The sequence below is a fragment of the Molothrus ater genome, chromosome 16 (genome assembly GCF_012460135.2).
Source record: "Molothrus ater isolate BHLD 08-10-18 breed brown headed cowbird chromosome 16, BPBGC_Mater_1.1, whole genome shotgun sequence".
Taxonomy (NCBI): domain Eukaryota; kingdom Metazoa; phylum Chordata; class Aves; order Passeriformes; family Icteridae; genus Molothrus; species Molothrus ater.
In genome coordinates this window covers 14,119,492-14,145,239 of record NC_050493.2, presented here as the reverse complement: position 1 = coordinate 14,145,239, position 25,748 = coordinate 14,119,492, and the positions used below count along the sequence as shown (strand labels likewise).

Genomic DNA, 25,748 nt, shown 5'->3' with positions numbered 1-25,748 from the left:
TTTGTCAGGCCCTGCATGATGACCATGATGGGACCTCCAGACTGGGTGATTGAGAGCTGATCTGGCTCCATTTCCCAGCACAAGGATGGGATAAGCTGATATGGGGTGGAAGAAAAGCAGGAAAAAAAGGAATTTCTCATCTTAACGCCTAATGTGCTGCTGGCTTAAGACAGGAAGACAAGCAAGCTCAGCTGATCTAAGACAGGAGCACAGAGCACATCAACAGCCAAGCCATGAAACTCCACACTGCAGGAATGAACCACTAATGGAATGAACCATGGTGCCCAAGGTGGACAGCTTGGGGTGAAAAGTTAATCCTGATATAATTAGAGACAGCCTTGAAACAGCAAAATTGTGGAGTCACAGGTCACAGGGTGAGATGCCACCAAGACCTTGCAGTGTGTCAAGCCTTGCAGGAATGGCACAGGAGCGTAACAGAAATCATCTGCCTCATGCATCAAAGGATGGAGCAATAGCCTGAGAGAGCTGGGGAAGGTTTCTCTGCCCACCCAATGAGGTGCTTGGCCTTGAGGAACTCAGGCAAGAATATCATGTCCAACCAAGGACACAAAACCCAGACAAATTAAAATGCATCTGGACTGATGTGCAGGTACATTAAAAGAGTTTCCTGACCTTTACAGGGATTGTTTTATTCCCTGGAGCATCACATTTTATTACTCTAGCCTTTTACATAATTTATCATAGAAAAATATTATTTTGGCTATAAAATTATTTGCCTTCATTTAAGCTCTGCAATAGCATTTAACTTTCTGGTCCTTTTTGAAACTAATTTCCCCAGGCAAATTACATCCTGTGCCAAGAGATTCTTGTCGTTAATGAAACAGAATGGGACACCACAGCTGGAGGGGGGGATTGATGGGGGTGGTCATTTCTTTGATAACCTTTAAAGCAACAGAGCAGAGCACCTCATTGGAATCCTTTTCTCACAGGTTTTCATCCCATTTTATCCTGTGCTGATTATCACCACCACCTCAGTCACTTTGTCATCCCCTTAATCTGAACAGGGTGCCAGAGAAGCTGTGGCTGCCCCTTCCCTGGGAGTGTTCAAGGCTGGGTTGGATGAGGCTTGGAGCAGCCTGGGAGAGTGGGAAGTGTCCCTGTCCATGGCAGGGGGTGGAATGGAGTAGTTTTCAAAGTCCCTTCCAAACCAGTCTGTTGTTCCATATCTCTGAGCTAGAAGCCATAATGACAATAATTAGTTCTACTTTCACCTGAGCCCATTATTTACAAACTTACAGTGAAAGGTGATTAATGCTGAAAAAAGTTTTTCCAGCTAAAGCCCTCATGTTGTGTTTGGGAGAAACCCTGGACTGAGTCACCAGGAAAGGTTTGGGTTTGGCTCTGTGCTGGGCACCCAAGAAGTGCCAGGTATGAATCAGGCAGCCAGAACAAGGTGATAGGAGGGATGCAAGATGCATCCAACTGGGATGCATGAGAGCCAGGCTGTCCAAGGAGCTGCCTGAGAGAACCACAGGGCTGGAGAAATAGTGGAGCCTTTCAACTGGTTGTTGCCATAACAAGAAAAAATAAAGAATTTGGTTTGAATCAAACGTGAAAATTTTGCTGAAGGAGAAGGTGAGTGGATTGATGTATTTTAGTCATTTTGTCCTTTCTTAGTCCCTTTATTTTCCCAGTTTTGGAGATAAAAGCTGTTTTTAAAGTTTTGCTCACACAGCAGGGAAATTAGGTGTTTTCACTGCCAATTAATAAATCAGAAGGTTTCAGTGCTTTCTAAATTCTGAAAGCTGAAACTTTGAGGGGTTTTCTAAGTACTTACTGAAGCCCTGAACACACCAGAGTTACCTGCAGAAGGTGAAGCTTTCCACAAACACCTTATCTGCTAGAAAAAGGGTGAAAAGAGTCATCATCATCATCCAGCTTCTGGGGAAATGTGGGGCTGGGCCAGTGTCACTTTCCACTGGTCCCAAACCAGTGAGCATTGAGCTTCAAGCTCCTGTAGAAGTTGCTCTTTTTTTACCCAAAACAAGGAAAAAACTCTTGTGGTGAGGGAAGAGCAAGGCTGGAGGCACAAACAGGTGGGTAATGTATTCCTCTTGTCAGGCCAGCTCAATGCCCTCCCTGCCCTGATGAATAGTGAAGAATTTCATCCAAATTGGAACTGGTTCAGCAGGACAGTTTTCCAAGACCCAGCCCAGAAAGGCTTCCTGGTCACCGCTGGGGGCCCTTTCCTCTATGGGAGGAGTGCACAGGAATCTGCAGGAAGAAATTCTTCCCTGGCAGGGTGGGCAGGCCTGGCACAGGGTGCCCAGAGCAGCTGGGGCTGCCCCTGCATCCCTGGAGGTGCCCAAGGCCAGGCTGGATGGGGTTTGGAGCAGCCTGGGACAGTGGGAGGTGTCCCTGCCATGGCACAGGGTTGGAACAAAGGGGCTTTAAGGTCCCTTCCCACCCAAAGCATTCCATGGTTCTATGACTGCACATGGCAGTGCCAGAGCAAGGACAGGACAGCCACCTGAGTCTGTGCCATTCTCCAAGAACTTGGGCACAGTTAACTCTTGGAGCCTGATGCAGGGGGTGAGGGACCTGTCTGCCACCTAAATCCCAAACATTTCACAGCTGGCTTTTAACTCAGCAGAGAGAGAGAGGCTGGTGCTGCAGAAGAGCTTGGGGTTGCTCTCTGGATGACTATGGGAGTTCAGCAGAGTTTCTGATGAAAAAGAAAGTTTTTCAAGAGTTGTGATGAGTTGAATCCACAGCAAAAAAGCTTAAAAGCTAGTGTGGGAGCCAGGATTAACCCTGAGAAGGTACAGAGAGTTTCCCAGGAATGAAGCTCCTTGAGATAAGCAAGTCTTGCACTAAAGCTGTGACTGATAGCAAGAAGAGAAGAGGCAGAGGGACAGGCAAGGCTGAATGGAGCAGGAGGAATTGCAGAGCCACACTGCTGTGGCTGCCTCCACCAACCAGGACAAGGGCAGAGCAGGGAAAAATGCCACCAGTGTCCCCATGGCCTGGCTTGACAGTGGCTCAGCAGAGTTTTGCACATGAGTGACTGTCAGGATGGTGGTGAGACTGTGAGCTTGGCCAGGGTTTTCTTGGGAACACCAGATTTTGCTGCAGCAAAAAATCAGGACTGTCAGCCCGAATACAAGGAGGGCATTTCCAAATGTGATCCCAGACACTTAACCTGAAGTCACTGCATTGCTGTGAGCATTGCTACTGATTAGGAAAAAAAAAAAAAAAGCAAGCTATATGTAGAGACAGAAAAAAAAAGAACTATGAGATTTATAGTAATGAATTACTTCCACAAAAGACATATGCAGTGTGTCCAAGTAGGTTAATAAATGCTTGGATGGCATTGAATTGAAAGGAGCAATGCTTAGTGTGGTCAAAAGTGCTGAGCACTTGATTACAACAAGGATAATGTTGTTTGGAAAGGACCTTAAACTCTATTTTGTTCAACCTCTCTGCCATGGGCAGGGACACCTTCCACCAGACCAGGCTGCTCCAAGCCCCATCCAGCTGGGCCTTGGACACCTCCAGGGATTCAGGAGCAGCCACAGCTTCTCTGAGCACCTTGTGTCAAGGCCTCCCCACCCTCCTAGGGAAGAACGTTTTCCTAATATCTAAGCTAAACCTACTCTCAATGTGAACCCATTCCCCCTTGTCCTGTCACTACATGCTCTTGTAAATAATCTTGTCCCATCCTTCCTTCCAGTTCCCTGTAGCTACTGGAAGACCTTGTCTCTGTGATGCCATCATGGAATGAGCAGAGGACAGAAATGACATGGGAGGAATCTGGAGACACCTTTCAAGGAATGAGGAATGACCCAATCCCTCAGGTCTGAAGATGCTGAGAGGCCACTGCTCTGAACTGCATGGAGGGGGCAGAATGAATGGAGGGAAGCACCAGCCCTGGTGGGAAGGATGAGATCTTGCTCCAAGACATGGGTTCAGGCAAGAGGTGGAGCCTGAGTGCATTTGGCAGAGGGAGTGTGAGCAGTGCTCACTCCTGAGCTCACAGCTCAGCACCCAAGCTCAGACTGAGCATCTGGGATTCAGTTCGTGCCAAGCTGCGAGTGGCAGCACCTGAAGAGCTTGTGAATGCCCTCTCCTACTGATGGTGCAATGGAAAGGCCACATCTTTAACCAGGGGACAAGGCAGGGAGGTGGGAAACACTGAAATCTTCCCAATCTTCCCATCTCAAATGGCCAGAGTGTATCTGTAGCATCCTGCCTTTCTCTGTGCTCAGGGAAGGGACCTTCACCATAATCTGCAGCAGAAAAATGTTCTGTGTCTTTTTTTTTGGCCATGTTGGCTGAAACCACCCAGAAACCACTAATTGCCACTGCTAAAAGGGAGCTGGCAGATGTGAAATTTGCCCAGATTAACTAGATTACTATTTTATGGGTAGAAATATTATTTTCAAACTGACTGTGGGGCAGGTTGCAAACTGGTGTCAGAGAGATGAGAAACCATAATGTAGCACAGCCCAAAGACAGGCATTTTTTGGTAGCAGTTTACTTTAAAAATAAAGCAAGTGGACTGTTGTCTCTCAGACAAAGTCTGAGATTCGCTGAGCAACAAACCTGAGTGAGAGCACAAAGGTTTACACAGATTTCTCTTAATAGTTTGTCAGGCATGGCAAAGTTACAGGCAACTTCAGCAAAAAGGCTTCACATTTGGGACTTTAGAAAGAAGGACCCCTCAGAGTGACAGATTCAATTATGCTGATGACAGAAGACTGTTTTTCCTGAACTGCTACTCTCGCTCTGGTGAGATAGCCTTAGCCATTACTTGGGGGATTTCTCCACATCAGAGTTAGATGGTCCTGACAGATGATGGGCAGGATTGTGAGCAATTTGCTGAAAAGTCCAAGTGTGCATCCAGTCCCCACGAGACTCTATTCAACAAGTAGGTAGGAAATGGCTTTACATTAATGAATAAATGAAAAGGAGAGCAGAATTGGTGCTTGTGGGGTATCACCCACAGAACATGTTTAGCCACCTGCAAATACTCTTTCTGCATGAAACGAAGCAAGGAGACCCTTTAGGATGTGTGTCAATCTCTGCAGCCCCAGGAGCCAAGGGTTTGCAGAAGTTCACAGACACACAGCTGAACACAGAGCAGTGCTGTGATTGCGGTCCCTGGGTTACCACCACTTCCTGAACACCACGGAATTCACACACACAATGAAAATCAGAAGCCAGAAACAACAGCGATTTCACATAAAATTGCTCCACAATCCCATGAGTGCAGGGTGTGTGTAACCAGATGTGCCTGGAGAAAGAATAGGCAGCACCTTCTGCAGCAGCCAGGAGGAGAGGAGACAACAGGCTCTGGGCTTTGCTTCTATCCTGGAACAGCTTTGGCAGCACATGGGGATGGTAAGGCCACCAGGTGCTGGGACATAACATTACCAGGAAAAACAGACTCCCATTCCCAATGAGAACTCCTCTGATGGTGCCCCAGTGACTACAAGTTACAGGGCAGAGCTCCTCAGAAGTTATTCAAACACTGCTGATTGTTTGGCTGTAAGGTTTTGAGGTCACAAGCTATAGAAATGATACTTCCATGTTTTGGGTGGGGAAGGAAGGTAGGATCTCAGGAACTGTGTCTTTAAGCAGCTTAGTTCTGGAGACAGGAAGTCTGGCAATGGCTGCAGCAGTGCAGATTTTATTATGCAATTTCTATTGGAACTTCTCCCTGAATAAAGGAGTTATCCATTAAGCACCTGCTTCACCCTCCCTCCTAAACACCACGAACTAAGGTCTCAGGAATCCTCTCAAGAGCTTACCCATCAGCAGGGGAGCAGGGAGCCATGCACTGGGGTCCAGACTGGGAATATTGGTGTATTTTATATATAATGTCTTTCAAAGGGTTTCTCTTGATTAAATCCTCCTACTCTGTTTGAGCTTGTTCCATGTTTGGCATTACTACTGGGTGAGGCCATCCAAGTCTTGCAATACTGACACCAAAGGGCTGTGGTACCCAGGCTGCTCCTAGGCCTTCAGGGTATTTAATCATAGCCCTCTTTCCAAGGGGCACTGGATACCAGCCAAGGTCTTCTTCTCCCTCCTGCCATTAACCCAGTGCTGTTCTGATCCCATGGAGGGGCAGCTGGGGCCATCCTAAGGGGACATTGCAGCACGGAGAAGCTGCAGGACACAGTGACAATAGGATCCTCTCCTCTGCCCTACTGCCTGGGGTAAAGGATTCCCTCCCTCCAAAGCACCTCCTTTCCCTCCCACTCTGCTCCTGGGACTCGCAGCCCCGCTCTGACTTCACTGCTATGGCAAGCCTGGCACTTGCTGTAAAGGAGAGGAGCTGTCCCAGCCAATCATGGCCTCCATTCATCCTCTGCTTTTCTCCCAGCTGTGGGTACGTGGCATTTCCCTCAGAGGCACTGACACAGCAGCTCCTGGCACAGCACTGGGGCTCTCAGGGCCCCTGCCTCAGTGCCTGTGTGCTCAGGGCTGCACTACTGGTGTAACTTGGGTGTGTTGTCCAGCACCAGGCACCATGAACATCCTCTGGAGAGGGGCAGCAGCTGTGGGACTGCTCAGGATCTGTCCCTGGTGGTAAATCTCCATCCTGACTTTATCCCAGAGCTGCAGAGTTAGTGCAGCACCAGGGAAGGGGTCATGAGGGGAGCAAAGTGCTATGGAGGACTCCTGGTGTCAGCCATATCCAAAGTGATGTAATTGTGGAAGCACAGACTCGTTTGGGTTTGAGGGACTTTAAACACCAGCTCATTCCACCTCCCTGCCCTGGGCAGGGACACCTTCCACTAGCTCAGGTTGCCCAGGCTGTAATGACCAAAGCAAGCACAAATTGTGATCCAAGATGCAGTTCAAAATACACCAACCAAACTTCTTAAAAAGTTCAAGCAGGAGCCAAAGACACTGCTGTCCTCAGCTGTGCCTTAGAGTCTGACCTGACTCCCACCCCTCACCTCCAACAGCAACACATTTTCCTTCAACCTAAACTGGAATAAATGCTTTCTATCACAGTAAAATGCTTTTTTTTTTTTTTTTTTTTTAAGAGCTGCTGCTTTTACATCTAGAGGCACTGTGAGAACCTGTCCCACACTGAGACATCCTGAAACGGATGGGAACTCACTGCTCTGGAAGGAAATTAAAGCAGGCACAACCAGAGAGCTCTTACTTGTGTAACTAATCAGTAATACAGTGATAGAAGCAGAGGCCTGACAGAGACCTCCACGTGATTACAGCCAGACCTCAGCAAGGACAGGCACCATGTAAATAAATACAGAATTTGCAAGTAAATGTAATGAAATTCATGTAAATGTAATGAATTCGAGTTTTGCAGTAAACAAAAGGCAGACTTACTCTTTGCAAAGGAATCTGTCATTATAGATCTCTTTTAAACCAATAAATTATTGCTGTTGAATCCATCTCAGCTTATGGAGCTCATCAACACATCCTCAGACTTGTGTCCAGATCTTCTTCAGCCTCTCCTCCCGTTGTGGCTGCCCTTGGAGGACATTCCAACATGAAGGTGATGAAAACAGCCCCAAGCAACCAGTTTGGGTACAAGGAGCTCTGCTGCCACACACGTCACTGGGGCTTATAGGACCTGATTCTCAGGTTGGGAACCAGTATGGAAATCCATGGAACTACATGAGCTCCAGTCTTCTAAACCTGTTTTGGGCTGGGGAAGTCTGTCTAGACAGAGCAGAAGGTGTTTGTAAAGTGAGACTGGGTTTGATGCTGGTGCCTGAGAGTGGGTCAGCTCTGATGGGACACTTGCCTTCATGTGTGGCTGCTCTGAGGGCATGGGGGAAAATGGGGGCACTGAGAGGGAGCTTGGGAGGGGATGTTGTGAGGGGGACATTGAGAGGGAATGTCCACAGTGGGATTGAGAGGGGGTGACTGAGAGGAAAAAACAGAGAGGGGACACTCTGAGGGAGACATTGAGAGAGATCATCTCTGTGGGAAGTTGAGAGGTGACTGAGGGGGAACTGAGAAGGAAGACTGTGAGGGGGATGGCTGTGAAGGGGGCACTGAGAGGGGACATCCACGATGAGACTGAGAAGGCAGACTGGAAATGTAACTGTGAGGGAAAACTGAGGACGGCTCAGGGAGAGACTGAGACGGGACATCCATCCATGGTGGGATTGAGAGGAGAGACTGGGGTGGGGGCTCTGAGGAGCATGAGGGGAGGAAAGACCGTGAGGGGGCATTGAGCCATCTGTGGTGGGACTGAAAGGGGATGACTCTAAAAGGACTGAGAGGGGAAGGGGGCATTGTGGGGAGATGTGGAGGGGGCACTGCAACATCTGAGGGGAGTCAGAGAGGAGCCTGTGGGGGGAGACTGGCGAACGACTGAAGCGAGGGCTCTGAGGGACTGAGGGGAGAATCTGAAGGGCCAATGAGCCGCCCATGGTGGGACTGCGAGGGGAGATTGTGGAGGTCACTACAAGGGGACTGAGCAGAAAGAGGGACTGTGGGGAGAGCACTGAGACAGCTCTGCTGGGACTGAGGGGAGACTGCGGGGGACGCTGTGAGGGGGGAACAGACACCTGAGGGGAGTCGGAACACTGTGAGGGGGCAGCTCTGGGGTCCTGAGGGGGAGCCCCGACAGCAGCAAAGACCGAGGCGAGGACTTGTGGGGGGGGGGAGGGGGGAGAAATGTACTCTGAAGGGAGACTACGAGGGGGCACCGGGAGGAGGCACCTGAGGGCAGACGGAGAGGGGACGCTGTGAGGGGGTGCTGCGGGGGGAGCCCCGACTGAAGCAAACAGGGCAGACCGAGGCAGTGGGGGAGAGCGAGCACACGGCACTCCAGGCACGGTGTGTGTGGCGGGGTCGCCGCCTGATCCCCACCCCCCTCCTGCCGTCCCCGAGCCCCTCAGCGGAGCAACTGAGGACGGCGCCGAGCGCTTCCGGCGCCGCGCGCGCCTTTCCGGCAGGGCGGGGCCGTACCGCGAGCGCGGTGACGCAGCGCGCAGGCCCCGCCCCCGCCCCGCCCCCGAGGGCTCTGGAAAAGAGAAGAGAAAAAAAAACTTTTTTTTTTAATTGAGGAATCAACAGCCGCCATCTTGTCGCGGAGCCGGAGCGCGGCGCGGGCGGAGCGGGCCGGGCCGGGCCGGGCCGGGGCAGCGGGGCCGCCCCGCCGCCGCACGGGGCAGCCGCGCCGAGCGCCGCCGACGCGCACAGGGGGCTCGAGCCAGCGGGGCGCAGCCGCCCGGAGCCAACCGACCGCCGCCGCCGCCACCGGGAGCCGCCGCCGCCGCCGCGCCGCGCTCATTGTTTTGGGGCGTTTTTGGGGGGTCGGCGCGTTTTTCCGCTTTTTGGTGATTTTTTTTCCTTTTTTTTAATTTTTGCCCCCCCCCCCCCCCCCCCCCCCCCGCTCCCTTCTCTTCTCCTCCGCCCCCCCTCCTCCCTCCCCTACCTCGGCCGCGGGCGGGCGGCGGGCGGGGGCCGGGGCGAAGCCGCCGCCGCGGAGGGGAGGGGACGGGGCGAGGCGAGGGGAGCGTGTGGGGGGGCGGAATGCGCCCCGAGTGACGGCCTGAGCCGCCATCCGGGCACCGCGGCGGGGGGAGCGCCCGGGAGGAGCGCGGCCGGCAGGGAGGGGGCGCTGGGCCCTTCGCTCCCCGCCCCGAGCCCTCCTCCCTGCGGCCTGCGGCGGCCCGGCATGGGGGAGCGGGGGCGGCCGGCCGGGCACTGAGCGGCGCTGTTGGGTTCCCGTGCGGCGGAGGAGCGGGGACAGCGAGCTCGGCCCCCCCCGAGCACCCCCCGACAACGATCACCGGCTCCGCCGCTCCGGCCACCATGGCGGAGAACTTACTCGACGGGCCGCCCAACCCCAAGCGAGCCAAGCTCAACTCGCCGGGCTTCTCCGCCAGCGATAGCACAGGTAAGGCCGCGGGGGTGGCTCGGGTGGGGCTCCACGGCGGTTCTCCCCCCCACACCCCCCCGCCCCTACCGCCCCGCCGGAGGGGGGGGCCCGGGGGCCCGCCCGCCCTGCCGCGGTTCCTGGCGGGGGTGGGTTGGGCCTCCTGCAGTCGAAGTTACCGGGCGGGACCCGTACGCCAAGTACCGTCCCGGCTATAAATAGCGGTCGGAAAGAGACGTTTTTTGAGTTGGGTTTCCCTTCTTTTCCTCCATCATCTGGTTTTTAGTGCCTCGGTTTGGGTGATGGGGGTGGACAGGTGAGTGGGGTGTGGGTAGGGAAGGAGAAGGGCCAGGCATGGGAAGCACCGACCGTCCTGCTTATTGTACAATCGTGGAATGGTTCGGCTTGGAAGGGACCTTAACGCCCGTCTTGTTCCATCTCTGCCATGGTAGGGACACCTTCCACTATCCCGGGGTGCTCCAAGCTCCGTCCAGCCTGGCCTTGGACACTTCCAGGCATGGGGCAGCCGCAGCTTCTCTCGGCCGTCTGTGCGAGGGCCTCGCTATCGTCAAAGGAAGGAATTTCTCCCCGATACAGATTCTAAATCTACCCTCTTCAGCTTAAAGCTGAAGGTGCCTTCTTGGAAGGGTAGTTGAGGTTTCTGTCTACTCCTTAAACCCCACAGATTACCCACAGCTAATAGCCCTATATTTTCACTGTGCCCCTGTGTGTGACACACTACGGAATAAAAACTCCTTAATAGCTTCTTAGTCGTGGAATGATTTGGGTTGGAAAGGACCTTGAAGACCATCTAATTCTACCCTCCACTTAATACTTCGTGCTTTTTTTTACCTCGCAATCTGTGACCGAGGTTTTAAGGTATTTGGCTTAAACTGTTTCAAGCATTTTTCCTTTAAACCCCAAACGAGTTGCCGATAATAATTGAAGTTGTGGGGTTGCTCGCATGCCGAAATGCCCAGCAGCCTGGCAGTCACTGCGACTTGTCCGTGTCGTGTAGTGTCTCTGGCTTGCCTTTTTCTTCATTGTGATGGGTTCGTAGATAATAAAACACATCAAAATGTCTCGTTTCCAGCCAGTGTGTGCCCGTTGTAAATACACGCGTGTGTGCACAAGAGCATGTGTGCCTGCACCGGCCTCTCCCGGTGTTCCGACTGTTTCAATCCCCGAAAGAGTGGTTTCAGAAGAACGCGAAGTCTGTTGCACTTGAATTTCTGCTTTCAGAGATTAATGAATCTTGTGGAAGGGATAGTGATAAGTTAATCATGCTGTGCCTGCTGTGTTTTCATAGACTGAAAAAAAATATTACTATAATTGAGCTGATAAATTCTGTGGGTTTTTTCGTCTTGCTCAATCTGCATTTGGCAACACTTTACAGATGCTTCGGTCCTTTAGGGGTTTTTTATGGAAACCTTCTCTTCTCAGCCTGCAAATAAATGAAACAAGCGAGAAAGAAACAGTATCGAGTAAGAATTGTCAGGGAATATCTAGGTGAGGTTTTGTGATTGAACCGTGTTAATCCCTGGTGTGGAAGCACTGGAATATATGGAAGGCTGATACACAAGTTGCTGCGAAATGCTCTTTGTAACTCAGGACAAATACAGTTTATAGTTCTTTAATTCTTCAGCGAGACATTTTAGACTCTCCTGGTAGCCAGTGTCTTGGTTTGGGTTTTTTTTTTTTTTTCTTTCTTCTTTCTTTTTTGAAGTTCACTTGGGCTGTTCTGGAATGCTTCAGTCTTAATTACGTCCTGTTCAGCAAGTTCTCGTGTGTCTCGGGGAGCTCTGTGTGCTGCTGGATGTGTGAACTCCAGCATCTGCAGAAAGTTCTGCAGGGCTCAGGGGGCCCGGGGGCACTGGGATGGCAAACCCCAAGTTCTATTCTGGACGAGTGTGTCCAAGGAGTTCTGTCATCGTCCTGCTGTTCCATAGGCAAAAGTACCTCTCTGCCAAGGGTGTGGGTAATGTTTGTGCACTTAAAAGAGAGGGTTGTTTTTAGGAAAAGCACTTCTAGGTTTGTTGCCAGCAGTTAATGCTGCTCGTTGAAGGATCGCTGAAGGTTTCCGTGCATTGTGGCAGGCGATACAAATAGTTTGAGTAGTGATTGCTGTCAAATGCCTGCTGCTGGAACTAAACCAGGCTGCTCCCTGGTGCTGGGGCTTAAATGGAAAAGTTCTGTTGCAACCTGGAAAGTGGCCTTTGTGATCGGGGGAGCCTGGGGAGATGGGTCTGAGGATTTTGCCCTGAGTTGAACAGAATTATTGTAATTGCAGTGGTGGCCCCACACGGGTGGGTGCTGTGGCTGCTGTGAGCAGGACGTGCTTTCACAGCCGCCGTGTCGGGCCCGGCTGAGCAGTTTGGCTCAAGCCTGCCAATGCTCACACCCGAGGCTCTGATGGCAGGCCTGAACATTGGGCAGAAAGCAACTGCTCTCCTCCTTGTTTATATTTCTCTTGATGCTTTGATGCGGTGATGTTAAGCAACTCCTTTTGTCAGGGTAAGTTTTAGCTGCCTTTAATCTTTCTGATAAAAATAGCTCCTTAGCTTACCGGGGCAAAGTTTGTGCCTGCCGTTGAAATTGGTCTGTTTACCTTCTGAAAATATGGCCTTTTCTGTTAAACCTAAGCAGCTAAATCCAGTGTCTGGTCTTGCAGAAGGGTGCAGAGATGAAAGGATAACAGAAATGGGTGCTGTGACCATCGTTAAGTTTCATGATAGTCTCATTTCGCAGTTGCCCTGCTGCTCTTTGTATCAATAAGGAAGGTTAAGACTCCTGGCTGTTAACTTGGCTTGCCATTGCTGTGCTGTATTGAACGAGCTGACTGCTGTGGTAAAATGTCCGTGGGAAAGATTTTTCCTTGTCTAGCCAGGTAGGAGTAGTGCTTTTGTGTAATTACTGCTTTATTGGGTACACAGGCGTTTTCATACCTAAACATTTGTCTCCTCTGTGGCGGTTGTGAGATGTTCTCATCCAGCGCCGCAGAATAAACAAGGGACTCCTACAAAAAGTAGAATTACAGTAACTTTGCTTATGGCAGTGTGTTATTTCAGTGCTGAGCGTTGTGATTGTTTTGTACTTTGCTGGCATTGGTCCTTCAGCAGAATGTACACAGACCTGGCGGCGTTCTCGAGCTGCTCTCGGGCTGTTTGGGAAAGATGTGCCTGAATGGAGCAGCAGCACAGCTGGAGGTGTTCAGGGGCCCCTGGACTGTGGTCCCTTCTGCAGGTGGCTCAATGAGGGCCTGAGTTTCACTAAAGTCATGCTTCTGTCTGCGTTCATTGTGTTCCCTGCAGCTTCTGCTGCTGTGGTGCTGCACCAGTTCCAGAAACAACACAGCGTAATCTGGGCCAGAGCAGAGGGTGTCCCTGACGGCATCAGGAGTTAACAAATTCCTAAAGTAGGTGAAATTGGGGAGAAGGTGAGATGAGCAGTTTCCAAAGTCCATTAGAGCTAGGTTTTCACCTCACACTTCCTTGTGTAGGGGCTTTTGTTGATTTTTACTTCTTTTCTCCTCTGTGTCTTCTGATCCTGCACAGATAAAGCCGTGTGGCTGCTGCTGCTGCAAAAGCTGTGGGCCAAGCTCCCTGATAACTCCCGTTCTCTTCCTGGCCCGTGTGTTGGCATCCAGGGCCTGGATTTTACACTGGGGAAAGGCTGGCCCTGCTGCACGTGCCTCCCTACGTGCTGAGATAAGTAGATCTCTGGCTGACTCCCAGCCAGCCACAGAACTTCACAGGAGGGAGTTCGTGTCGATGCGCAGCCTGATTTGATCCTGCTCTCCTGCCAAAAACCAGATAGGTGTATTGCACTGGATTTAGGTTTTAGTTTGAAAAGATGTGGACAAAAGCAAAGTAGCTTAAGGAAAGACAGCAAGGTTTTCTAAGCTTGTGTTCACATTCTTAGCAGAGACTTCAGATGGAGTGACGTCTCGGTGATCTAAACCCAGATTTTGTTTGGGCACGTGAAAGCATTAGTATGGATGTTTTCAAGGGTTCATTCCTGCGTGGCTGGAAAGCCTCATGGAAGCCTGTGTAATCCATCTGCTCTTGTTTTGTGTGGTACCTGCAAAACTCGAGTGTCACATGTGTGCTGTGGCAATAAGAATCGCAGTTACACACTCACTTCCTTATTCTCTCCCTGGAACAAGGAAAAGGATAATTTCATTAAGTGAACACACTCTCATTTATAGGCAGAAAATTTAGGGAAGAAATTCATTTTCTGAAAAGCTGTAGGTGAAGGAATGTGCATAGTTGTAATTATTCATGGGAAGGTCCTTTTTGTTTTTTTGTTTTGTGGTACTTGTGCCCTAACTATCAGGGATGGGAAAATGAGGCGGGATATTCATGGCTATATTGTTTCTTGTAGAATACTTCATGGTTATATTGTTAAAGAGTCATGGAACCATGGGGGTGATGGATGGGGAAGGCTGATGGCAAGCAAGGTGTTTACTTTGAGCTAGAAGTTTGATACAAACTCTTAGGTTTTTTTCACCTGAAGTGACTGACCTGCATAACTTGATGCCAGCATTTGTGATCTGGGACAGGAGATTTTTTAGATTACAAATGGGCTCATTTATAGAGTCTAGCACAGCTAATTCTTACCAGTTCCAGGGGTGCTTCTGATAGCAGGATATTGTGTACTCTCTCAGTTTTTGTGGGCTTTTGCAAGTCTTTCCAAGGAGTTTGATACTCATGTCTGTGGGGGATGAAAAGTTGAGCAGATGATCTGCTAGCCTGGTCATATGTGACAGTCCACAGTCTTACCATTTTGCCCATTCTTTTATTTTTTGAAATTCATACTTTGATAATTGCACATGTGCTGGGGACTTCAAACTTATTCCCCCTCCAGTGACTTAAAGTTAACTAGAAAATGCTGTGCCACAGAGCTCCTGGAGAGGCCCTGCCAGCAGCAGGCAGGAATAGAGGCTGTGTCTTTGCTATACTCCAGAGATCTCTTGGTGGCTTGTGAAATGATTCCCAGTTTTCTACTGCAGATTATTCACTTTCTATTTTGGCTGGACATTCCTTGGAGTCATCGTCCAGTGCCATTAATTATTTTTACAGCAACATGCTGTGCTTTTTTATTATACCTGCAGCTTCACATTAAAACCCCCCACATATTCTTAGTGTTTATCTTTATTATATTTTACTTACTGTTGCTATCTGCTAAGGGAGAAGAACATGAAAAAAACCCCTCACCCTATTGACAACATATTGCAGGTTAATGTGAAACCAGAGTGGAGAGGGTAGTTGAAAAACACAATTTGAAAAATTCTGAGGTTTGTTCTTATACAGTGAAAAAAATTGAGGGATAACTTAGAAATCTGACACTTCCACCCTAATTTGGTTTACACTTTCAAGAATTTTTGCTTTGTAAATCTTCCTTTTAACATATGTTATGTTTTCCATCTGTCTTCTCAGATGTCTAAGATACAGAGAGAACCTAAAATGTTTATTTGGAAAACTCTTTAATAAAGATGCTTCAACAAATACTATTAAGTATTTTGCAGAATCATAAGTGTGAATTAAAAGAAAACTGCAACTTCTATTAGCAGTGATAATTATAACTCTTAATCTAAATCTCTTAACACACTCTTCCTTTCCTGCTTTCTTATTTGCCATCACTGAGAAATAAGGATGTTATTTATGATAACTGGATAAATACAGTATCTTTGGTTTGCAGTTTGTGTGGATGTATTTTTATTTATACATCTGTAAGTCTGTAAAATAATCCCCAGCTTCCCTGCCAGTCACCTTTAGTGCTGTGGAAGCTTCCTTGGGAAGACAACATTGGGAAAAGGAGTTGTTCTTCCCTGGGTGACTGTTTCTCCCAATCTCCTGGGCACAAGTCATTTTCCTGCTGCAGTTGGACCTGGCAGAGACAGAAATCAGAGCTGGAGCCCTTCTGCTGCAGAGTGAGAGGTAAAATAGGGCATTGCATTGCAGCCCCTGTGTGTGTGTGTGCCACCAGGAGAGCACGAGCTGCTCTCTTGCTCTGCCCAGCTTTGCCACCACGGGTGGCTGGGTTAGTGGGTGTTGCTGGTGACATCACTTGTGTGTCATCTCTTGTGTAGTGTCATCATCTCATGGAGAGAAGAGATGGGGAAATTACCAAGTGGCTTGAGTTAAGTACTGAGTATGAGTCTGGTTTGGAATTGCTGTGAAGTTTTTTCCTAAGTTCATAAATTCCCTAAAGGAAAGTATTAATGAGAATGGTTCAAAACAGCCTCATCCCATTGAAATCAATGCTTTAAAGTAAAAGATTCATGAGAGAGTTGGGTTTTTTGGTATTGTCAGTTACGGCTGGAAGCTTTTTTAAACGTAAATATACAAAAATCGTTAGTTTCAAGTGCTCGTCTGCTCTTACTTCCTTCTGTATGTTTGGTTTGGTTTGGGTTGTATGTCCTTGCACAGCTGAATTTGAGTTGCTAAGCAGAAGACAGTTCCCTTAAATTTGGTATCAGAAATAGGGAGGGAAAAGTGACATTAAAAAGAATGGAATTTGTACTTTTTGCAGCTTTTATACATCACAGAGGAGACCCCAGACTTGCCTGTTTCATAGTAATGTTGCTTAGTTTTTTTTCCTTGTTTCATAATATTACTTCAAGTAGATATTTATATATTTCACTCTTCCCAGAATAGGCCTGTTCTGTGGTTCTGTTGGAGAAGCTGTGTTAAGTGGGAATTGTCGTAGAAGGACTTGTGTAGCTGAAGGGAGCTCCTGAGCCAGAACTGAGCCCAGTTCTCAGCACTGACACTGTCAGTCATGGTGGGGAGCATGAGGGCCTGAACACTTCACAACCTGAACCACCTCTGTTGGCAATATAGTCACTGAGAAGCCTCTGGCCAGGGAATGTCACAACTAAAGTTTGTTTGTCAAGATAATTCATGTCCTAATGTGTTATGTGCCAATTCCCTTTCCAGGTGGGCAGTGAGGGTGGCACAGGAGCCAGCTCAAGGCAGGCACAAGCAGATACCGACTTGGTACAGACTGTGCATGCCATGCTGACTTCAGCAAGTGCCCACTATTAATTACCAGAATCTCAGATGATTCCTTTTAAAAGGCTCATTCAGAACTTAAATGTTCTGTCAGCTGTTAAATTTGGGCAAGAGGCACGATGTGTGTGTTTGTGATAGGATGAGAAGGCAGTCTCACTTCTGTTAATGTTAATGTTAATGTGCTGCAAGAACCTTAAAGTATTTAATCTTCATCAGGATGATCTTGTGAATGAGAAGCTGATGTTCCCAGTGTGGTGTCTCCCAGCCCATAGGCAGATTGCCTCCTCTTCCTTCTGTCTGGGTTTCTCTTCTTATGGTAAATAAATGTACTGAAGCCTTCTGGTCTGTGAGAGGGGTAGCCTGGCAGCCATGTGCACTGGGACAGTAGCCATGTGTTCTTGTGGATGCTGCTGGGTGGGATTTGGTCTTATTCACAAGAGCACACGTGGCACCTGTGTCAAAATGGTGAAGATACCTTGGGAAACCATTAAGAGGAAGAGTGGTTTTGGAGAGGGGCAGAGGAAGGCAAAGGCAATCCATCATTTGCCACCTGATGTTTCTAAGAGCAGACCAGAGTGAGCACTCTTGTTGGGCTGCTTCTGCTACACCTTTTGGGGTTACCTTGGTTTCATTCCCCTCTGGCCTCTGGGAAGAGATTAGAGACTAGCTTCTTCTCTGGACATTTTTAATATTTGCTTCTTCATATAAGCCTTAGTGCCAGGTGCAAGGGCCATTTAACGTGCTCTCATATACTACTTTGTAATTGATAGGGAAACATTCAAGTAATTTGTGATTTATTTTTATGAAAAGGTAGAATAATCCCTAAACCCACCAATTACTTCTGAAATAAACCAGTATCTCAGGTTTTTCTAGATTTTTAACACAGGTTGTGTTGTCACTATGAGCCCAGCAAAAGAGAGATGATGGAGACAACTTGGACAAGTAGAGCAGAGAGAACCTTGAGGTGACACAAAACATGGAAATGGAAAGAAAGGCTAGGGGCTGGAGCTGGTGTGACCAAGGAAGGATCTCAGTTTATATTACTCTCTTTTCATGGAGGTGAGGAGGAGGACAGGGACAGAGCAGGTGGCTTTTCCTGTATCAGCTGGTAGTTGTCCTCACACCTTGGTGGTGGTACAAAGGATGTGGATTTGTGCATTTTCCCCATCCTGGCTCGTGTGTCTGCTGGTGGAGCTGGTGTCAGGAGCTGAGTCAGGAATACAGATAGCACTGCAGTAGAGGTTAGAAGAGAACTGATTTTTTTCAATAGTTTCATAATTAGTTTGTGTAACAAGCTTCAGTTTTGAAAAGTCACTTAGTTGCTGAAGCCTTACCAGAATGGACTGGGGAAGATACTAGGAGCTGTCTCTAAAATCCCAGCCACAGGAAAGCAAGCAAAGGCAAGTGTTAAACCCATTTTCAAAAAGGGTTAAAAGACAATACAGTCAATTACAGATTGTTCAGCCTCCTCTCCATCTCTGGGAAGGTCATGGAGGAGCTGGAGTGAGTTCAGGGAAGGGCTGCTCAGGAGTTTGGGGGCTGGAGCATGTGCCCTTTGAGAGGAGGTGGAGGGCTGGCTGCAGTCAGACCTGATGTCCCTTCCAACCTGAGTGACTTTGGGCCTGTCAACAAGAGAGAGCTGTGATGATGATTCCAGTGAGTTTTCTAGAGGTAAGTCCCAAGGATTCCAAAAGGTGATGTTCATATCAACACATTTGAGTTTTGACCAGTCTGGTAACTTAGGAATGAGCAACCCAGACTGTATTCCTTTCTCATCCCAAGTGCAAGTGATTTAAATGATCAGGCACGTTGAAATTTAGTTAAATATTCAAACCTCTTATTATTCAAGCCATAAATTGTTGAGACTCTTCCAGATCCTCGATGTTGGGTCTCTTATTCCTTCTCATCACCCTCCGCCCAGCCATCAGGGTCTGCTTAACCCAGCCAGGTCCCTCATCACCATCATTCTCAACCTGGTTGTTAAACATGGTGTTCAGAAGTGATGCTGCTCTGCTGAAAGTCAAGGTCAGATGCATGTCAGTTCCCAAGCTTTCCATGTCTTGTTAGGGAAAGACACAAATCTGAAGTTTCCTTGCTGGAAATTTTAGATTTTCTGTGAACACGTTAATTGTTCTAAAACATTAAATGCAATAATTGTCTTTTGTGAAACAATAAATTCCAGAATCCTCAAACCTGGAAAGGAAGTTGGAATGGACATGGTAATTGCTGACTGTGCCACACAGTGTGGCTATTGAGGGGAGCTACCTGACAGTGAATTTTAGGGAATGGCTGGAGCTCTGAACTGTTGAGGCTTTGTCTGCTGGGGTCTGGCGTGATTGAAAGAAGCCTTACAAAACAAAATTGGGCTCACTGAAATGTAACAGCTATGTTGGCATGAAAGAAAGGCCTGGTGAAAATACTGCTTGTGTGCTGGACTTGAGTGTCTGCTCCATGCCATGAACAGTCAGTTTGTGACAGGACAACTCCCAGTCACGTCTCAAGCAAAGATTATGCTGTAAAAAAATGAAACTGAATTTGATAGTTCTCCTCCTGCTTGCTGTGAGATACATTTGAGATAATAAGACACATAATGAAACACCTTAGGATGTTTGTCACCTCTCCGGGCTGAGCTAAAGGGGAAAAAATGGTGACATTGAAACAAGTTAATTGATTGAATATGTATATTAGGAAAGTCTCCCAGTAACAGTCACAAGCAGTTGTACAGATGAGAATGTTCTGCCTTCAGGATGCAGCAGAGTTTTGGGTTTTTTCTTCTGAGAAGGCCTAGAAGGAAACAGAACATGTTTTTTTTTTTAATTCTGGTTGCTGAAAGTGTTGTCCAGGAAGGCAGAAAACTGTGACATTTAAGCTCATAAGACTGAAATTAGGAGAGAAACTGTCTCAAGTGTGGTTATCTTCTATGTGTGAAAATAGCTGCTCGAGGAAGGCAGAATGCTCCGATTGGAGAAGGAGCCCTTTGGAAAGAGTGGGGGTGTGGTACTTGCCTAGTGCTTTTCCATGCCTTCCAGAAAACATAATCTCTGCTTTTTTGGTGCTCTGCTGTTGAGAGGACATTGGGGTTTATGTGACAGAGGTACTGAAAGGTATCAGGTTGAGGATCAGAGGTGCTGTGTTAGAGACAAGACACAAGGAGGTGAATCTGCACAGCCTTAGTCAGCTCTGCTGCTGCAGGAGCCCTGAGTTAGAGGTATGTGCCTGTTGGGTGTAGGATTCTGTTCTCCTTTAGAATCCAGACCACTTTTCCTGCTCTGCTGTGTGCTGGGTGCGTGGCAGCTTTGAGGATGGAGCTTAAAGCTTGGTGAGACTTCTCAGCAAAGGTGTTCCCTGACCATTGCTTCAGGTAACTGCATGGAAAGGCAAAGGCATCCCTTGGGTTTTTTTTGGTTTTTAGCCTTTGAGAAACAGTTGAAGCATTGAGAATGGGATCAATTCTGTTCTTCTTGTGAGGATGGAGGCACTGCAGTTGCTTTTCATTTCTCTGTCAGTAGAAATGGGCCATGTTCTTATTATGGCAGATTTTTATATGTGTGTAAATATACTTATTCTTTTTATAACTGCCAAGACAATCTCTTATCTTTATGGATTTGTTGCAGACATGCTCAAGTAGATTTTTGTTTTCTGTTGTATTTTATAACCATTGTAAAATGTGCCTTGTGTTGCTGTTTTTAATGTGCATGACTCTGATGAAATATAAAAGAAGATGATTAATCATTGCATGAACAATTGAATTCTTGGTGAATTTTTACAGGACCATTGTGTTAAGTTGTTTACCTGCTTTTTATTTTCCTGCTGGCAGAGCAGTACATTTTCCATGTCTAACCTAAATGTACAGCCTTCTTACAGGAGCTTAGGAGTGGTAGATTATTTCAGGTTTTAAGTGGCAATATTCCCAAATGCTTTCTTCACTCTTTTTTGTAAACTGCAAAAACATTTCCAGTTCTTGGCTCTGGCAAGACTGAGAGAGTCCAGCCAGCCAAGCAAAAAAAACAAATTGAGCATTTATACTCCAGCATCCCATTTTGAAATACAGCTGGAAAAAACTACTCTTTAAGCCACAGCAACATCTTCCCCCTTGACATTTTGTCTCTTCTTCTCTGCCCCTATCCCCACACCCACACATCCATGGTCCATGGAATATTAACAATTTTGATGCAGAAGCTTGGAAGAACACCTTTGTATGGGATTTACAGAAGTTGTGTGAATGAAACCTTGAATTTGGGGGGCTGGGGTGATGAGAGCAGTTGAAGAGAGGCAAAGCCTCAGCCCTGGCCCCATGTGCCACCCTTGGTGATGCTCAAGCAGATGGATTTGGTTGGGCTCCTGTGGCAGAGCCTCTCAGAGCCCCTCCCAGCATTCCCAGCTTAAATAGGGAAATTTGGGAGAGTGGAAGAGGGAAAGTAGAACTAAAATGTCTATGAAGTGGCAGACTGCAGCCTGGTCAGTGTCAGGTGTTGTGTGGGAAGTGGAGGAGAGATGAAGCGATCGTGGAATCGAAGGTACGCCAGGAAAGATGAACTAAAGACCTGAAATGAAAGGCAGCAAGGAAGAGAAATTAAAAATACTTTCATGAATCTTGCTGAATGAATGTTAGTTTGTTCCTTGCCTGCTTGGAAGGGAGCAGGGGCTCTGTTCTGAGCAGGGTGTACTTGTCACAAGCGACATCGTGCAATCCTGGATTAACTCCAGTAGGTGATGATGGCAGTGTGGGCCCCTGAAGGACATGGAGCTTAGAGCACCTCAAAACAGCCAGAATTTCATGGTTTTGTCTTTGTTTACTGTGCCTGTTTGTGTAACTCACTAGGCATTGCTAATCTGACCATTTTTATTAATTTTTCTTCAGTTAGGTTGAATTGGAAATGCACATGCTGATAAAAGCTATCACTACACTATTAAAATGTACTGAGATGGCTTGGTGATGTATCTGTGCTTTGTGATAGTTTGTGTTGCTTGAGGTTTGTTGTTTCTTTTCAATGTACCATCTTACATAATTTTTGCAGCCTGCATCTTGCACCAACTTTTTTGTGGTTGAAGAGCGAATTAAACTTTAAAACAATGAAGCCTTTGGAATATCCTTCTTAAGTAAAGAACTCTTCTTCGCTCTAACCTGGAAAAAATGTGGTTTGTTGCTCAGTGTGAAGGACTGGGGTTTCTCAGGGCTGGCTTGGGGGGCAAAATAATGTTTTCACTCATTTATGTTACAGTGAGAAGTGATTGTTTTAGTTCACATCCTTGGATTGGAAAACTCTTCCAAGATGTGTTGTGTGTTTGAACAGCTACTCTGGTGTATTGAGGCTGGTCTGCTTAGATGTTTATAAATATGTGCCTGTCCTTATGTCTTCAAATATGTAACTTTTATTTTCACATGGGAGTACCTATATACAGTGAACTAACATTCTATTTTTTAGTTACATACTCAAATAACCTTGTTATACAGATGCTGCTTATGATGTGCAATAAAATATTTGAGTGAACCTGAGTTGGTCCTTTAAAGGAAAATAAAAGAAGCCCCACCACTTTTTTATTAGTCTGGATGTGGCAGCCAGGCAGAGCTGTTCCTTCAAGTGGCTTAATGAAGATTTGATTGATTTATTTTGCTCATCTGGAGAGTGTGTGGATTACCTCTGTCAATATTGGGCATGATAAATGATGACTGGGCACTTACAGAGCAATTTGAATTATTTGAGCTGTTCAGGAATCGAGCAGTGACTCGATTCAAGAGGCATTACAAGGAGAAAATGCTGAGTCCTTTTCGGGATCTTCTGAGGTAGCAGATCATGGTACAAATCAAGGACTAGAAGCTGATCTGAAACGTCTTCATATGTGAGACTGGGATCAAACTGCTGAGGAAATCATTGTTGTTCTTTGGTGAAGTTCTGAAGCAGTGCTGGAAGATGTTCTTTGGCCATGTGCACACATAAATGACAGGGTAGAATTGCTGGGTGAAATGCGGTGGCTTGGGATTACAGAGGAGGTTGGAAAAGGTGATGTAATTGCTCTTTTGGGAGCATAAATCAATAGGAAAAAAATCTGTTGTTATTTCTGCCTTCATCTTTTAGCCAAAACAAGGGAAATCTAAGCATTAGATCAGATCATTGTATTCATGCAACCTTAGTTTTCTTAAGCTTCGTTTTGTCAAAATTCTTGCCGGAAAACCTATTTATTGGCCAGTGCTGTGCCCTGTGTGGCTGTGTGTGCACAGTGTGTGATGGCTGTGCTCTGAAAGGGACCCTCCCTCACTTCTTAGTCCTGGGTAAAGACATCCTGAATGCCTGTCCTTGTTAACGCTGGTACAAAGTAGCAAAGAGAAATATTTTAGCTACTCGTTTGTCATGTTTTCTCACCCATGTTTCTGTTTTAACTTGTAGATTTTGGATCCTTGTTTGACTTGGAAAATGATCTTCCCGATGAGCTGATCCCCAATGGCGAGTTGGGCCTTTTAAATAGCAGTGGGAACCTCGTTCCAGATGCGGCTTCCAAACACAAACAACTTTCTGAACTTCTGAGGGGCAGCAGCGGCTCTTCCTTGAACCCAGGAATTGGCAATGTGAACTCGAGCAGCCCCGTGCAGCAGGGAGTGGCTGCTCAGGTGCAGGGGCAGCCAAACAGCGCCAGCATCGGCAGCCTGGGCGCCATGGGCAAGAGCCCGCTGAACCCAGGGGACTCCTCTGCTCCTGGCCTGGCCAAACAAGCAGCCAGCACCTCTGGACCTACCACACCTGCATCCCAAACTCTGAACTCTCAAGCACAAAAACAAGTGGGAATGGTGACGAGCAGCCCTGCGACATCACAGACTGGACCTGGGATATGTATGAATACTAATTTCAGTCAGACACACCAGAGCCTTCTCAACAGTAATTCTGGTCACAGTTTAATGAATCAGCCTCAGCAAGGACAAGGGCAGGTAATGAATGGATCTCTTGGGGCAGCTGGAAGAGGAAGGGGAGCAGGAATGCAATATTCTGCCCCTGCCATGCAGGGGAATGCAGGCAGTGTGCTGGCAGAGACTTTAACCCAAGTATCTCCACAGATGGCTGGGCACACCGGGCTGAACACAGCACAGACAGGAGCAATTACTAAAGTATGTACATGCCATTTACTGTATTCTATTTATTGCACTTGCTTTTCTCCATACAGGTGTTTAGGAAGCACAGTAGATCCTTTTCTGGGACAGAACTAAAGGATGTGCTTTCTTGAGTGTGTAGTTCCCCATTTCAGTCCCCAGTGATATTGTGAAAAGGAGATAATTGAAGCAGTTCTTCTCATGTAAGCAAAAATGAAAGCACTTGTTGAAAAAGACATCCTCGAAGCTAAAAGTTGGAAAGTATCTTAGCAGAGTGAATTAGAAAAGAGTAGCATAATCCTGCAGAAAGGAAGGATCCTGCAGGATCTCAATTTAGCTGCCAGACAACACCATCTTCTAAAGCAATGTGAACACTTGGAGGTTGAAGGGAGAGGTGTAGCAACTGCTCCTTTTGTCAAGGACCTCTGTCAGCAGCCGTGCAGCAAATGGTTTTTAAATATGGAGGAACTGATCTGGAAACGTCAAATTTCATGTAGATTGCCAAGCTAATGCAAACTGTGCAAGGGGAGGGCAAGAGCCTAATTTGATGGCCCTTGTGGGTCAGAGCAGGGAATATATACCTGGAAGTATCTGCTTCTGTCATGGGGCACTGCTCTGGCTCCCTGTTTGATACAGTTACTGCTTTTTAGTTCTTTGTTTCCCAGGTGTGAGCTTAGAGCAGTGTTTTGACTGCTGCTCCTCCTGCCCTGTGCCTTATCTCTTGTTTGGATTGTTTTGGTATAGTTGCTTCACGAAATTTTGATGGCAAACCAGCCATATTCTGATATGTAGAAAAAAGGTCAGTTTTTGTCTCTGATATTTTATCTATTCATACATCAGTAGCTGTTGTCACTGTAGTTTATTAGCATGTAAATGTTAATTCATTGATGTGTTAGTATTGTGGAAAAAAATTGCATTGGCTGACATGAAAGTGTGTGTCCTGTACTCTGAAGAGGTGCTCACATCACTTTGGAGTCTGTATAGTTAATTTTAGGGGTTTTTTTAAATAAAACCCATAAAAAGCATTCTCTCTGCATTGAAGAGATGCTTCTGCTTAAGGAAGAGATACTTGTGTTATGAGTGAAGGTCAGAGCATCTGAAAGTTGACATAACTGTTTTGGAGACAGCTAACTTTGTTGTGTGGAAGCTGATTGGTCTGCACTGAAAGAGAGTCAGCTTATCTTTCTTTTGTTTTCCTTTGAAATTTGTGGGAAGAGTGAGGAATTCTCTTTATCTGGCTTATTTCTGTGAATTTACAGATACCTAAGTTCTTGGGAGCAGATTTTTCTTAGTCTCTACTGTGTTTTATGTGAACCAACTGAAGTAGAATTAGCCCAAAGCAAAGGACTTGCTGACAGAGTCTGTGTGAGCCTGATGGGGGAGGTTCTCTGAGGTCTTGGTTTATTTTAAACAAACCCATCTCTGGTAAAGAACAGGCCAGATCTCAGACAAATTCCAGATTTCAGGGACTTCAGGCTTAGCCTGTTGCCAGCTGCAAATGGATTCACCAGCTCAGGAAAGGGACCCAGACTGCCTCAGTTTACACCTGTGCAAAAAGCAAAGTAAAGTTGGTTTGAGCAAGGAATACACTGGAAGAGAACAGTGAAAGGACTTTTCATGACAGAGAATAAGTGATAAAATGGTGTTTCTTTGAATGTACACTTAAAATAATTTTAAAAACTTGGCCAAGTAAAACAGGAAAACTGGTGTTTTCCAGGGCTTCATCTCTTGTTGAAGAAGATTAAGCTTAAAAGCATTGTGTTTCTTTAAAAAGTTTAACTTTATATACATCTTCTTTTTATCTTATTAAAGA

At 47.0% G+C, this 25,748-nt stretch overlaps 1 protein-coding gene across 5 annotated transcripts in view; it reads left to right on the top strand.

Moving 5' to 3' along the window:
* The first annotated feature begins 9,177 nt into the window (after window positions 1–9,177).
* The window catches only part of CREBBP (CREB binding protein), a 97,772-nt gene continuing 81,201 nt past the window's right edge, over window positions 9,178–25,748 (top strand). For 2 of the 5 annotated variants that reach the window (XM_036392532.2, XM_036392531.2), the window contains exons 1-2: window positions 9,178–9,859; window positions 23,241–23,953. In XM_036392532.2, coding sequence (XP_036248425.1) covers window positions 9,775–9,859; window positions 23,241–23,953 — 798 coding nt within the window. In that variant the 5' untranslated portion in view covers window positions 9,178–9,774. The remainder of the gene's footprint in view (window positions 9,860–23,240; window positions 23,954–25,748) is intronic. The other 3 variants (XM_036392534.2, XM_036392530.2, XM_036392533.2) reach the window with 2 other exon arrangements.